Source organism: Rattus rattus, chromosome 4, assembly GCF_011064425.1.
Source record: "Rattus rattus isolate New Zealand chromosome 4, Rrattus_CSIRO_v1, whole genome shotgun sequence".
NCBI lineage: Eukaryota > Metazoa > Chordata > Mammalia > Rodentia > Muridae > Rattus > Rattus rattus.
In genome coordinates, this window is record NC_046157.1 from 91,067,539 (window position 1) to 91,084,083 (window position 16,545).

The 16,545-nt window shown below is 39.0% G+C and overlaps 1 protein-coding gene across 1 annotated transcript in view; it reads right to left on the bottom strand.

Moving 5' to 3' along the window:
• Window positions 1-2,577: 2,577 nt before the first annotated feature.
• LOC116898078 (sulfotransferase 1C1) overlaps window positions 2,578-16,545 on the bottom strand; it is a 46,052-nt gene continuing 32,084 nt past the window's right edge. Inside the window, exons 3-8 of the mRNA XM_032899469.1 lie at window positions 14,878-15,006; window positions 14,409-14,506; window positions 6,234-6,360; window positions 4,630-4,724; window positions 3,087-3,267; window positions 2,578-2,895 (exon numbers count right to left, since the gene is read on the bottom strand). Coding sequence (XP_032755360.1) covers window positions 2,783-2,895; window positions 3,087-3,267; window positions 4,630-4,724; window positions 6,234-6,360; window positions 14,409-14,506; window positions 14,878-15,006 — 743 coding nt within the window. The 3' untranslated portion in view covers window positions 2,578-2,782. The remainder of the gene's footprint in view (window positions 2,896-3,086; window positions 3,268-4,629; window positions 4,725-6,233; window positions 6,361-14,408; window positions 14,507-14,877; window positions 15,007-16,545) is intronic.

Here is a 16,545-nt window from a genome sequence, read left to right on the forward strand (position 1 = left end):
AGGCAATTATGTAGGCATATATATGTATATATATATGATTTTAAAAAAGATAAAGACATAACTAGAAATAATAGGAGGAGAAATATTGCTTTGAAAGTTCAAAGGGGAGAGTGAGAGAGAGAGGAAGGAGGAGGGAAGGCAGAGAAGAGGAAGAGAGGAGGGAAAAAGGAGAGGAGAGAAATAGTAATGTATCAAATAATGGTGTAATAAAACTGCACAAAGGGATTGGCACTGCTAGGGAGATGATGTCATTTGACATGGAATATGTGAACTGGGGCAAAATGAACCAGATAGAAGAGCAGATTGACTAAAGTTAAGAAATTAGATGTTGAGCAATATACACTGATTTTGTTTGAGTTTAAGACCAAACAGCAGTTTATAAATTATACTCTGGAAATCTTTGTAAAAACTGAGACCCTGCCAAGGGTTCTACAAGGTCAAGACCATTTCTCTAGTATAAGATGATGTTAGTTTCTTAGATTGAATCTTTCAGGAGTTCAGGGTGAGCTCTTCTATCACTTACCACATCATGCCGCCAGTATTTTGATGACAAATGGTATATAGTAAGCTGTATTTTGGAGTTTTATAATTTCTTAGTTTTAATTTATAATATACAAAACACCAAAAGCTATAAACCACATAAAGAAAATCTGTTTAGGACTCTGAGCCTCTAACATCGGAAAGTATGAAAATCACTGGTATTTAACATTTGAAGTAGAGAGGTGGTACTATGTATGAATCTAGGCACAAGCTAAGTCATGTATTGTTATCTGATACTGATCTCCAAAAGATTTTGAGCACAAGAATGGGATATGTGATGCTTTTCTTTAAGAGTAATTTGTCTTACAGAAGCTTTTCCCTTTCAAGAGGTCCCATTTATCAATTTTTGATCTTAAAGCGTGAGCCATTGGAGTTTTGTTTTTGAAATTACCCTTTACCCCCCCCCCCAGCCAATGAGTTTGAGGCTCTTTCCCATTTTCTCTTCTATTAGATTCAATGTGTCTGGTTTTATATTGATGTCCTTGATCTACCTGGATTTGAACTTTGTGCAAGGTGACAAATATGGATCTATTTTTATTTTTTTACATGCAGACTTCCAGTTAGACCAGCACCATTTACTGAAGATGCCTTCTTTTTCCCATTGTATATTTTGGCTTCTTTGTCAAAGATCAGGTGTTCGTAAATGTGTCAGTTTATTTCCTGGTCTTCAGTTCTATTCCACTGATCTACCTGCCTGTCTCTGTACCAATACCATGCAGTTTTTATCACCATTGCTCTGTAGTACAGCTTGAAGTCGGGATGGTGATTCACCCAGAAGTTCTTTTATTGTTACAAATTGTTTTCACTATCCTGTATTTTTTTATTTTTCCACATGAAATTGAGAATTGCTCTTTCCATGTCTAGATTGTTACATATATGATATTATGAACTATTTCTGTCAAGTAATAAGTATAAGTTTGACTGTTTGCTTCTAAAATGAATTCTAGGATATAAAATTTCAGTTCAAAATGAATATAAAATTACCTGAAACCTATGTTTATCCAAGAGAGAGAGAGAGAGAGAGGGAGAGAGAGGGAGAGAGAGCGAGCGGGGAGGTGATATCGTGGAAAACTGAACCCATAATTTCTTTGTTCAAATGACTCAATGACAATGAACTTCAAACCTCACGGGGAGTCTACTGTTAAAGTGAGAACATTAACTCAGAAGAAAGGATAGTAAAAACTAATTCTGAGAAGATGTAGAAAGACTGATGGAGTTGGAAGCCTTGGCTACTTTCACGGTTCCCTGCCAGTAGAAACAATCTATCCAGTCATTTGGAGAAATTTATCCTGCATTACAGGAGGAAATATGATAGTCTCCACATCACTTAGGGATGTACTTTCAAGGTGGATCCAACTCAGATCTTCTAGGTCATGTGCATGGTCCAAAGTGTATGATGTCACCAACAGTAGGGATTTACCTTCTATTTTAGGGAGGTAACTAAGGATAACAGTTTTAGGAATATCTTAGATAACCTTGACAACTTAAAAGGCAGATTTTATGCCTAACTTTTGTTATTGTTGTTGTTGTTGCTATTTAGTCTAGGGATGTTGAAGTGGGGAGTCTTATTCTTGTTCTACAGCAGTAATCTGAATATATAGCAATGTTCATTATATATTAGAAACTGAGTCATCAGTGCAGTAGAGTCAGGAGATATAAGTACATCATCATATGAATGAGCTGGTTATCATAGGTTCTTGATAAAAACTTGAATTTGACCTTTCTTCAGTGCATTCTGTAGTCTGTCATGGGAGGGTGCAATAAGAAGGGGCTTGCTAGTATGGCAGTTTGACTTTAGTACCCAGACTTCAAAGCAGTGCATAAGAAATCATTTTTATTCTTTATACACAAATTAGGTGTTTTGTTAAAGAGAACAGATGAAGACAATTGTTAAGAAAATTAGATAGCCTTTGGTTAATGCACAGTGTTCACTTCTCATTCCTTTGGCTTTTCTTATTTACTTTCTTATGTCTAATCCTGTTTTGTGTGTCTCTCTATTCATGAGCTTTGCCATGAAACAAGACAATTGCAGGCTAGTGAAGGTATTCTGTTTATTTTGCATAAGTGCAGTAAAAGTGCATGGTTGTATAGTAGGTATCAATAAGAATAATCACCTAGTGTGGAAGGTCTGATTACATTTTGATGAAATAGTATCACAGGACATACAAAACTCAGGAATGGAAGCTCAAATAGCTAAAGCATATAGTCAGGAAATCTAGGGCTTCCCTCTTCCTCAGTGCTCTCAGATCTCTGTGCGGAAGGTAATAGTGCTCCCTGCCATCTTCCTCCGGTAGTCTTCATCAAAATCCTCACTTTGTGCCACAGTAAAGTAGTTCTTCCAGTCTCCAGGCATCCCTGAAATAAAGTGAACTCTTAGAGAGTGTTGCAAACACAGAGGAAGGACTGCCTATACACCCCTATGATTTGTACCAAGCTCCAAAATTACACCTGTTAGCAAAATAAGTCAGGTAGCATGATATATCAGTGGAAAATATTAGCAAGACCATGAGACTTATTTGACATCTCAGAATGTCAATCTCACCTACCTTTCCTCATGAAAGGAGATATAGAGTGGTCCATGATACTGGAGGGTAGAGTGGTATAGTTGGCCATTGGGTTTTCCTTCATTACATCAAAGGAGGTGTGATAGATGATTTTATTAAGAACTTCCTCTGATATGTCTTTTTCCAGGAATTTTGCTATCTTCTCAATTTCTCTTTTAGGGTCCTATATAAGGAACAATTATATAAAATAAATAATTTTGGTCTTCCATTAGAGATGCGGTTTAGTCAGTATTGACAAACACTACTTAAAAAAGTATGTTTCATGGGGCCAATTGCAATTTATCTTAAGTAGTTTTAATGCAAGGCACTGACTACTCAGGTTTTACTCTTGCCATCTAGAATATTCACTTGTAGCAGGGGATCAAATGCCTTCAGAGCCAGGACCTGGAATCTTGGAAGGCATTCTATTTTATTTTCTGGGTGTTAAGAGATTTTGTGAAGATCACATGAAGCTGAGGTTCTGTTGGTTTGTGTGATTAACTTTGTATAGTGGCTATAATAGTCAGCAAAAAGAGATTGAGAGCTATGAGACGTCTAATAAGAGAATGAATAAAAGAGTTACCAAGTCAACCCAAGGATATGAATCCTTGCAACTTGCCTCGTTCTGATGAAAGAAAAGGACCAACAGATTCTGGTTAAATCTTAGCTTGGGCATAGAAGGTGAGTTTGTAACGTAAGCACACCAATCCACAGGATTGTGAGAGTAGATCTATGCTCTATGTTAATCCTAAGATTTGTCAGAAAAACCAACTTAAAATTTGGGTCAAATTGTAAGCAAGCTTTATTAACTATTAAATACGTATTAAGAGATAGACTTTAGTCAGGACCATTCCCTGGAGTTTCCTAGCTATAAGGGACCCTAAGCCATGTGTTGCAGGAGTTTATAAAGGCAAACCTATAGGCCACTGTATTTTCCCATGACACTTTGTTATTTTCTAAAAGCTATAACTCTCAGCATTCCAGGAAGTTACTTCTTCCCTGAGCAGATGTGGCTTACAGGTTAATTTTAGGCATTACCTGCTACTTACTCACAATAAAACAGAGAGAGGTGTCAGTTCAGTACCCCACTGTATGTGTCTAATCCAGCCAGTGTTCACATGGTCTACAACTTAGTGATGGACTTCAGTGGTGTGGACAAGGGAGAAAGAAGTTACACTTTCATACTCTACAACTATGACTGGATACATTTCTAGTCACTTCGTGAGATAAACAACAACCAGCTTTTCGATAATGAAACATGGATAACAAGTATCAGAATCTGGTCATTTGATTTGAGTATAAAACTTGCTCTATTTTTTTGAAGAGAAAAGATACTGTGAAAATTATGACTACTAAATGGGAAAAAGTAGTTAGAGCATCTAGGAAAAAACTGAGTTGCAGAATTTCTAGGGGAAGAATGAGTTGTGAGGTATCATAGAAGCAGATTCCTCAAGAATCTTCTGCGGACCAGCCCACATCCCAGGGTGTCACTGGGATTTTTGTATATGAGGATGTGGGATGACAGTCAAGATCACACTGCCATCACCTCTTTCATGTCTTCATAGAAGAGATAGAGAATACGGTGTTGGTCTTTCACATCCCACCATCCCTTTACATGGTCATACCAGGAGCCCCACAGCACTAAAGGAGGAAAGAAAGAGATTGTTATTGTCACCTTAAAACTTATCAGATAAGAATAGCTGTGATAAATAAAAAAGAACAATTAATAAATACAAACAAAATACAAAGATCCTGACCAAAATTCTTTCTTTAAGAATACAGTTTTATACATACCCACAGACTCCGACAGACATACATAGACACACTGATGCACAAACACAGCCACACACACACACACACACACACACACACACACACACACACACACACACACACCACATCTGATAATTTTTCAGCCCTCTCCCCCAAATCTTAACAGGAGTATTCCATCTTTTACTTCCACTGAACTTGGTATCTCTTTATGCCCATCAAGGCCAATTTGTACTCCCCAAATATTCTTGAATATGCTATCTTCCACTGGAGCATGGTATAGTTATCAGAGGATATATATATTTTTAGATTAAAGTGACCTGAGAAAACTGACTTGTTATCTTCCAGCAAATAACAATCCCCAGTAGCTCATTTGTTAGGGGAAGAATTTTATGCCCAACTCCTCTCTTGATGCTAGGATTTGGCTTGGGCTTTCACAGGGCTTATGAATACTCTCACAATTGGAATATTGTACAGTTCCCCTGCTGTGGCCAGAAGATAGTTTCCTTGTAGTCATTCACTGCCCCTGGCTCTTAGATACTGCCGGTCTCTCTTCCTTTTGTAAGAGAATTGAGTCAGATAATAAGATACATTCTGAATTCTTGATTTTTTTATTCCCATCATTCAACTTTCTCTGATGTGGAGGGTTGTATTATGACTGAGTTCAAGACTTATTTTTCTTGCATCATCACAATACACAGAGATTAATGTTAAGCATTAGTAATAATTGTTTAAATATAACTTTATTTTATATATGCAACATAGTATAAATGTTATATATTAATACACTATATATGCAGTATATATACATATATATGCAACATTATAAGTATATATATATATATATATATATATATTAAAAACATTCTAATAGTATGATTTTGAAATAAACTTGGGGAAATGTCTTGCTACCTAGTATCTGGACAACTTTCTGTCTGTGATGGTGAGTGGGAAGAAGTATGCTGGGTATCTTTTGCTGGTTCTGCCAGCTGTGCCCAGCATGTGGAACCCAGCTTATGGCCAGACTTTGTTCAAAGAGGCTTTTGGAGACAGGAGGATGTTGGAGATTTGTTTCCTTGGTGTATTTCCTCTTGGTTCACTGTGGTTGACTGCTGGCACGGTCAAAGCTCAGTTCCTATTAATGGCTCCTCTGATAGCATTAGGGGTTGGGAATGTCAGAAACATCTACTAGCCCTTGCTGACTTTCCCTAACTGCTCACAACTGTCAATAGTCCCTTTGCCAAAGTCTTCAGAAATGACTTATTTTGAGTATACCATCTTCCCTGATTGACCTTGAGGAATGCAAATGTCTACTGAAAATCTTGCCTGTTGTCATTGCATGGGTTAGGACATAGGACACCACCAGTTTATTTCACACACCTTTTCCAGCTTTGAACTGTTCAATGTATTCTCCCAGGGTACCAGGGTCAGGCAGCATTTTATTCATTCTTGAGAAATAATAGTAAGATACCAGGCAGTCCTTGGCATTTCTGGCCACATAGATAATCTAGGTTTGTTCAGCAAAAGGAATGGGAAGCCAAGAGGAAACAAGACAAAAAGTGATCACTATTCAATATGGACATGCATATTGTTTGAAAGCATTCTGTATATTATAGGTCAACTTATTGAGGAATTGGATATGCATGTGTTTTTATGATCAACATAAGCATCTTTTTCAATTTGTTCACTAACCATTCTCATTTATCACTCTATTCTTAACATTATCCCTTTTTCTATTTTAAAGGGGTTGCGATTTGCATGATAAATGTTGCTGTTACCCTTAACTTGAGAAATAAAGAAGCTACCCATAGTGACTTAGTCCAGTTATCCTGCTGGAACAAGATGCTAGATACTGGGTGTGGCAAAATTAATAAAAATTAATTTCTATAATTCTGGTTGCTGGAGAAACTAAGATGAAGGTCTTGCGAAGTTCGGCTTCTTCAGAGATAGCTATTTTTATTAACTTGAGTATTTCTTATTTACATTTCGATTGTTATTCTCCTTCCCAGTTTCCGGGCCAACATTCCCTTACCCCTTCCCCTCTCCTTCCATGTGGGCTTCCCCTCCCCACCCTCCCCCGATTACCACCCTCCATCCAACAATCACATTCACTGTGGGTTCAGTCTTGGCAGGACCAAGGGCTTCCCCTTCCACTGGTGCTCTTACTAGGCTATTCATTGCTACCTATGAGGTTGGAGCGCAGGGTCAGTCCATGTATAGTCTTTGGGTAGTGGCTTAGTCCCTGGAAGCTCTGGTGGTTGGCATTATTGTTCATATGGGGTCTCGAGGCCCTTCAAGCTCTTCCCGTCCTTTCTCTGATTCCTTCAACAGGGATCCCGATCTCAGTTCAGTGGTTTGCTGCTGGCATTTGCCTATGTATTTGTTGTATTCTGGCTGTGTCTCTCAGGAGAGATCTACATCCGGTTCCTGTCAGCCTGTACTTCTTTGCTTCATCCATCTTATCTAGTTTGGTGGCTGTATATGTATGGGCACATGTGGGGCAGGCTCTGAATGGGTGTTCCTTCTGCCTCTGTTCTAAACTTTGCCTCTCTATTCCCTCCCAAGGGTTTTCTTGTTCCCCTTTTAAAGGAGTGAAGCATTCGCATTTTGATCATCGGTCTTGATGATGATCTTCATGTGTTCTGTGCATTTAGGGTAATTCAAGCATTTGGGCTAATAGACACTTATCAATGTGTGCATACTGTGTGTGTTTTTCTGTGATTGGGTTAGCTCACTCAGGATGATATTTTCCAGTTCCATCCATTTGCCTATGAATTTCATAAAGTCATTGTTTTTGATAGCTATCTTTAATAAAGGTCTCAACCTTATCTATGAGGTCCCACTTTTATAACATGATCACTAAAGATCTACTTTAATCAAATCAACCTGGAAATTAAAATTTCAGTTCATGAATTTGAAGGACAGAACATTCAGCCCATGCAGCATGGTGTGTTTTATTATTTGAAAATCCTCTCAAGGTTTTGCTTAACCAAGAGTCTCATTTGGATATGGGAGATGCAAAGACTGTGAACCAACCAGCCTCTTCTCTACAGATAAATACCAATTCCACAGATGAATTGTGTCCCCTACCTTTGATTTTCTGTGGCAGTGTAAAGTCCCCCTTGGCAAGGGCATTCTTGTGTAAGGAAGACATTGGTAGGATCTGAAGAAAGACAGCTGACCTTCATCTTATCTTGCTGTCTGCCCTCTTCCATTCCTTGCCACCTGGCTCCTATTCTCCTATGTGGCTGTATATGTTTGTAGTAATGTTGGGGGATGGAGAAACTGTTATGGTTTGACCTGAATTGCATTCCCCAAATAGTCAGGCACTTCCAGGGTAGTGCAACAAGTTGGTATGTAGACTTTTCAGACACAGGGTTTAAAGTGGAATCCTTAGGACACTGGCAGTATACAATCTAAAGATATTGTGGTACTCTCCTTCATTCTTCCTTTTTCTTTCTCATTCTCCTCTGGCTTTCATTTCTACTTTGAGGTTTAACTTCTCAATTTGATTTTTATTTATACCATGATGTTATTCTTTCTAGAGGGTCAATCAAGAGCACTGCTTCATCTTAAATTTGAATCTCCAGAACAATGAACCAAAATAAACCTCTCCTTCCTTCCTCTGTACCTTGTGCTAGGCATTTTGCTTAAGGAGTACTACAAAGCTTCTTGTCTAATATAAGAAAACTAGTGTTTTCTTAAGCACCTTTGTATGGTGCCTCAATCATTTGTTTTTCTTCTGATGAACTACCTGAGCATGAACTTTTCCAATTGCATTTCCACCAATATTGTCAGCCCTGCATGACTGTTTCTTGCTACTGGATTTCTATACAATATTCACAAAATCACTTATAAACCCAAAAACTGTGAGTTACTACACTTATCAATATCATATAAATATATATACATTACCTTACAGTGACTCATGGATATCAAACAAATGCTTATAGATTTAATTTTAATTTAATTTAATTTTCAGCTCCTATTTTGAAAAGTATTCCTATGTTAGATATCATGTTCAAGAATTGGAAACAAGAGAAGTCCTAGGCAGAGCAAATATATGCAAGAGAGCTTACAATATAGAATCCAAAGCTAAATATAACTTTTAAGAGTTTGATAATTTACGCAAGGCCCTGGGTTCGGTCCTCAGCTCCGGAAAAAAAAAAGAGTCTGATAATTTATATTAACTTCTAATTCATCTTGTAAATAAATTATCATAAATACATATAGTGGCTGAAAGCAATTAGATTATCTTAGAGCTCTGGAGGCCATGTTTCATCGGGAAAAAGTAAAGCTATCAGCAGGGCTTGTTCATTTTCTTGATTGTAGAGGACAGTGGATTTCCTTATCATTTCTAGCATTGGAAATCATCTCCATTTTTGTAGCTGCTGATCCTTTCCTAGAATCACTCTTTCTTCATGGTTGGTTGCTACATCTTCTATTTCTGCTTGACTCTTTAATAAAATCCTCTATGGTGAAATCTAAGTCCCAGATAATTGAGGTTGTTCACTACATCCTTATTCACACCTGGAGGCCCATTTGGCAATAGTAACATTCCCAAGTTCTATTGACTAGCATACGGACAGCACTGGGCAGTCACTTATAAACCTACCACACCATTATAAAATGAAAAGTTTATAGAAAGGTCTCAGAAATCATTAACTATTCACATCTAAGTGGATAAAGAGAGGGGATTCCATACAGGCTTTCAGTATTTATATGACTGATTTTACAAAGACGTGTTAGTGTTGTGATTAAATAGGTGTTTTTGTTTCTTCTGACATTGGATCTAGAAGGTTGGCAATAATATGGATAGAGCAGGACTAAAGGCCCATTAACGAAAAGCTTTTACTTTCTTACATAAGGAATGGAATCTATCCCTGGGTTGAAAACACATCATTGCTTCCTGCCTGAAGAGTTAGCTAATTCAGTTTGATTGGCCAATCACTTGGTTAAAGGACCATCTCTCAGGAAGTAGATTCACTTAGGTCCTGTTGAAGAGACAGTAAGAATAACTAGCTGTTTGATGAGATCATGTACTTTTCATTTCTAGAATTCCTGCCGCATAGTAGAGTCATTTTAAATCTACCACAAGGGAGGTTATGCTGGGCCTGTCTGCCCTTCTGAATCAGGTAGTAACTCTTCCTTCTTTTCATTTTCTGTCTCTCTTTTGGATTCTGGTCAGAGTCCAAGGATGCTTTCTCTGGTACTTTATGTTGGGTTTCAAACTGGGGACTAGTGGCTGAGGTATAAATTTAACATATCAAAGTGGACCTGGACTCCAGGTTTTCCCAGCATCCCTCAGTTCCTACCATTTACAGGGCGTGGCTGTCATACTCCACCCACTGTACAGAACTTCCTAGCCCACTAAGGGCTGGGCTTCTTCTCTCTTGGTCTTTCTTACTCTCACTCTTCCCTCTGACTCCTTGTTTGCCTGGCAACTTCCCTGACCTCTTACATTGGGACTGGTGAACCAAAATGAGAGCTGTCCCCAATAAACCTGCACTTATGCTTTAATTTGACTTGAACTGGCTCATTTCATTGGTGGGGATAACCTATCATCTGGTGCTGAGACTAGAGTAGTTAGTCCCCCAGCATTATAGGCCAGGTCAGGCCAGACAAGGAGCCCACTCCTTTCCCCTATCTTTTTTAGCCTGACATGATCCACTTTGAACTTGATGTGTAATCAGTTCTCAGGGGCTGCCTTTAAGTACCGGGTACTTATTCTGGGTACACCACCCAAACATGGATTCTGCCAAGCTGAGGCCTTGCCAGGGATAGCTTCTCCAGCCCAGAGCAAAGACAGTCTTTGCTCCAAAGGAGTCTTCAGATTTAAGAGATGTTAGTCCTGAGGCTACCCAACTCCTACTGTTCAACTCCAGGCTTATGTGCAGAATGCTGCACACTGGGTTTTCCAGTACCTCCTGGCACAGGCTGAGAAAATGAACATTGCTGAGGCCTGCTGTGAAATTTATCCAAATTAGATTTGTCACAGACCTTGCATAAACAGCTTCAATCTGAACTTTGGGAGTCCTGGCTGTTTGGAAACAATGCCATTGTAATCCTTCCCTCTTCTTCATTGCAAAACAGCTTTAGTTGCTGAGCATCATTGCAAATGAAACTGGCATTGCCTTACAGGGTCTTTGTATCCACTTCTCTCCTGTCCTAACAACAATTGTGTTGATGGAGCATCTTTGGCTTTTTAAATCACCTGTCACTTCGTTTTGACTACAACTCAGTTGGCAGTGAGAAAGATATAAACAGTGCATGGCTGGCTACCATCTTGACTGTGGGATAAAGAAGGTAGAGTCATGGCTTCACCACCATCTTGACAAATGGCTGACACATGGCTGGCAGCCATGTCAGTTATGGCTGGGGAATATTTTTTTTTAAGCATTACAACATTAAAAAGGCTAAAAATCTCTGGGACAGGACCCTTCAGGTTTCTGCCTATGCCTGGAGCTGAACCAGTCCCAAAGTTTTCTGTACCCAAATCCTGTGGGGAAGAGAGCGGGACTCTCAGAAGTACAGACATTCCTGAGACCTCAGGGGAGACATCCACTTCAGCTCACATTCCTGCCCCAAGAGGAACCCACCTAGTACCCTCTGGACACAGGAAACTAGGAGAAGTCAGAAGCAGGGCCCTTCAGGTTTCTGCTGTGCCCAGAGCTGAAAGCCAGTTGCCAGGAGTGCTGACACACCTGAGAGCAGAGGGAAGACCAACTCTACTGCTCTGAGCAACACAACTGGAGGCCTCAGGACACACAAAGCCAGGAGCAGTCTGTGACAGGACACTTCTGGTTTCTGCCTCTGCCCAGAACTGAACTGGTCCCACAGCACTCTGTACCCAGATCCCACTGGGAGGAAACAGGTCTACAGGAGTGCTGACACACAGTCTCCCAGGAGGGTCAAGCCACTGTAAGAGACAAGCTAACACAAGAGGCAACCTGATGGTGAGAGGAAAGCAAAGGAACCTAAGCAACAGAAAACAAGACTTCTTAGCATAACCAGAGCCCAGTCTCCCTCCAATGTAAATACTGGATAGCCAAAAACACTGGAAAAGGAAGATTTAGATTTAAAATCATATCTAATGATGATGACAGAGGACTGTAAGAAGGACATAAATCACTCCCTAAAAAATTACAGGACAACACAGTTAAACAAGTAGAAGCCCTTAAAGAGGAAACACCAAAAAAACAAAAAACAAAACAAAAAAAAAAAACACAAAACAAAACAAAACCCTTAAAGAATTACAGAAAATACACACACACACACACACACACACACACACACACACACACAATGGGTGAAAATATTGAACAAAACCATCTAGGATTTAAAAATGGAAATATAAACAATAAAGTAATCACAAAGGGAGTCAACACTGGAGACAGAAAATCTAAGAAAGAAATCAGGAGTCATAGACACGAGCATCACCAACAGAATACAAGAGATAGAAGAAAGAATCTCAGGGGCAGAAGATACCATAGAAAACATAGACACAACCATCAAAGATAATGTACAACGCACAAAGCTCCTATCCCCAAATATCCAAGAAATTCAGGTCACAAAGAAAAGATCAATCCTTAAGATGATAAGTATGGAACAGAGTAAGATTCCCAACTTAAGTGCCAGTAAATGTCTTCAACAAAATAACCTAAAGAAAGAGATACCCATAAACATACAAGAAGCATACAGAACCCCAAATAGATTGGACAGAAAATTCCTTCCATCACGTAAGAGTCAAAACACCAAATGCAAAAACAAAGAAAGAATATTAAATGCAGTAAGGGGAAAAGGTCACCTAACATATAAGGGAGACCTATCAGAATTACACCGGACTCTCACCAGAGATTATGAAAACCAGAAGAGCCTGGGCAGAGGTCATACAGACCCTAAGAGAACACAAATGCCAGCCCAGGTTACTGTATCCAGCAAAACTCTCAATTAATGTAGATGGAGAAACCAAGATATTCCATGACAAAACTAAATTTACACAATATCTTTTCACAAATCTAGTCCTGCAGAGGATAATAGACAGGAAACTCCAACACAAGGATGGAAACTACACTCTAGAAAAAGCAAAGAAGTAATCTTCTTGTAACAAACCCCAAAGAAGAGAGCCACACAAACATAATTCCACATCTAACAACAAAAATAATAGGAAACAACAATCATTATTCCTTCGTATCTCTTAACACAAATGGACTCAATTCCCCAATAAAAAGACATAGACTAACAGACTGGATATTTAAAGAGGATCCAGCATTTTTCTGCATGCAGGAAACACACCTCAGACACAGAGACAGACACTACTTCAGAGTAAAAGACATGTTCCTATTCCTGAATTCTTTCTATCCCTGTGCTGCCTAGGAATAAAACAGCCTTACTCAATGACACAGTCTAGACTATAACAAGGGATTGTATCTCATAGGCTTGAACTTCTGTCACATCCCCTGGCATACTGTCTGTTTGCTATGGTAGTGATAATAATTCTTCAAATAAACTATTTATTTCAAAGCTTGTTGATGAAATGGCTCTCAAACCATCCTTCCTGTATCTGTTGGTATGTGCAAAGATAAAAATGTCTGGGAGGGGGGTTGGGGATTTAGCTCAGTGGTAGAGTGCTTGCCTAGCAAGCACAAGGCCCTGGGTTAGGTCCCAGCTTCGAAAAAAAAGAAAAAAAATGTCTGGGAGGTTTGAGTTTAGTAAGAATCTATGTCTATACTTGTATAGGATTACAATTAAAAAAGTGTCAAAACAAACTAAACAGAGCAAATAAAAACAGTACAATGGGATCTAGCTTCATGAGATACGGTTGCTATAAAGGTAAATGAAGTTTTTATGCATTGACAAATTAGGGTTGTCATTCTAAGAGGAAGAGGACCAAGTTTTGCCTACAAGGTGGACATGTTCTCATTGGTGTTCATTAGAATAGGTTATTTGGTCTATGGTTGTAGGAAAGATATTATCAGACAGCCTTAGCTGCTATAGTCTTAATAAACTATCATTTTCTAGATAAGCACACATTTCAAAAGGGATGCTTGTGGCTAAGAATTTGGCATAGCAGAAATCCAGAGCTGGGTAAGGCTCTCAGATAGTTGGCTTTAGGAGAACTTTTACTAGATTATTGAATAGTGCATGGACCTGCAGTACAGCCCATGTTTTCATAATCCTCCTATCCTCTGCTTGTAGGGTCCCAGAGATCCACAAACTCACTATCATGTTTTACTTTACCCATGTAGGTTTCCCCAGATAGATTGTTCTCTCCTTTAAGTCCTTGTTAGCCTGCATCATAGAGGTTCCAAATTAAAACTCTACCTTCAAGCAGGAAACCCAAACTTTGTATGACTGACTTTTCTCATTTAACACAGGTTAGTGGGTAGATGATCAGAACTATGAATAAAAACTTCCAATCATACCCAACAATAATATTCTGAAGGAAACAGGGGTGCAAAAAGGAGAATGTGGGCTCTGGGGCAATGCCATCATGTGTCCTATAGTTTCCACAGGTTGTTTCTGTTTTAATGAATAAAAGTAGGCTGGTCTTACCTTTGAGTTTTCTTTCCAGAAAGAAGGTGGAAGCATCTGAACAGGCAGATGAGTCTTCAGGGTTCTAGGTGATGGCATTTTGTTAGCCAGATCCAGACCTAGGAGGTAAGACAACTTTGTATAGCAAGATCTTTCTCCCCAGTTACGTGTATCCGATATTGTGTTAAACACCAGAAACTGTATTGGCCAAATGATTGACTCTATTGTCTTAAATATGTAAGACTCATGTCTCCCTCTATCTTGAGGCCAGATTTCCAGTTCATTCTAGAGGATACTCCATAATGATGGCTGGAACTACACTTTGAAAAGGACTACTTAGTTATATGTACCTTTTGCCCTTTACCTAAACTTAGATAATACCATTCCAATGTTTTTTCAAAGAAAGGCTATAGACATGATCTTCCTCTGGGGTAAAAACTGATACTGCACAATGATTTTAGTCCCCTAAATCCTGGTTGGGGGAACTCACCTGAGTTGAGGGGTGGAGGCAAAGTCCACTCAATGAAAGGATGTCGGTCATAGGTGTTGGCCCGTTGGCATTTTTGAACATCCCCATCATTTTGGATCATGTCCACAATTTCCTGCGTCCAGGTGGTACCTAGAAGCAGTTATTTTCAGTTCTACCCACTATGGCACAATTCAATTTTATTTAATCAATCACACATATAGTGAACAAAGCTGTGTTCAGATTCACTGGGTTCTAGATAGAATCAACTCACCTACTACATTCTTTGTCCTCCTTTAAACACTAGTGGCCCTCTGTGCTCATTATCACTGTGTGTTTGTAGTGTATGCTTTTTAAAAATCCTCTGACCTATTTCTGTCTGTCATTCAATAAAGTACTTTGTCACCCATAAACAGAGTTTGAGTGATTAAATATGCAGTCAGGCAAGCGTGGATTGAATCAAAGATGAATTAGCCAACGCACTTGCTCTCATAAGCTGATAGTCCTTTGGGGGAGACATAACAGAGACTCTCTCTTGCCTACCAGACATCTACTCTTTTTTTCAAATTAAGAGATACTTCCATTTTAGTTAGGTAACTAGCTTCTTGAGTCAAAACTACAATTTTTAGTTTTTCTTGTACCAAGATACAGTGACTACTTTTGATTATCTCTTCTTCTCACAGATAAACCAAACGCATTAGGTATATACATAATCAAAGGATAACCATTGCCACAGAAAGGCTGGGAAAATGTGCTTGAGTAGTGCATAGAAAGGTTTGATTAAAGGCTTGAGTAGAACTATGGCCATTTTGACATAAAGAAAGGAAGTACAATTAGAATGTCACCTGCCCTAGAAAATAATATTATCTGGAGGGGACCATGGCAGGTTTGTCCACTTGTAAGTGTATGTAGTGTTTATGGGAAATTGAAAGGTGCTAAGAGAAATACTGCAATAAAGCCAGAGATGAGAGAGAGAGAGAGAGAGAGAGAGAGAGAGAGAGAGAGAGAGAGAGCTGCATATTTTTTAAGCTAGACTTATCAAAACTTTCTGCTCTAAGAAAAAGTGCATGTTTAAGTTTAAATGTGGGAAAGCCACATGTGCAATGAAACCTGGACAGAAATTGAGAACCTGTAGCAACCACAATCCTTGTTTAGAAACTCCTATACTAGATCTTGGCCCAGTGAACAACAGGAGTTGAAATATCAACCAATCTGGAGCACAGACATGGTCCTTTTTCAAAATTCAGCTGTATCTTCATGTCAAAAGTCTCTATTACTAAATCAAGTGTCCAAAATAAGCCCTATTACACTGTGTGGAATACAAAAACAAATGATATTGGGGAGGGGAAAGGCCCACTAGTTATTCACCAATGTTACCCCAGTGGGTATGTTCCTTGCTTTACACCCTGATCAGGTCCCTGATATTCTTTGTCTTTTCTGATCCCTTTCTAGTCCTTTCTTTGTTCCCTAGGATTCTAATAACTGGTAACTCTTCTCTATTTTTGTCACAATGGGTGTGCATGTGTTCTCAGCACTACTTCTGGGCTGCAAGTACTCAAGTCCATGCCAATCTAGGCAACTAAATCCACAGTTTAGGTGCTAGAAAGGTGAACACAGAAGGGTGGCTGGATTGGCAGAATCCAAGAATTTCCATTTTATTTCCATAGTCTATGATTTGTAATTTTTGTGTAA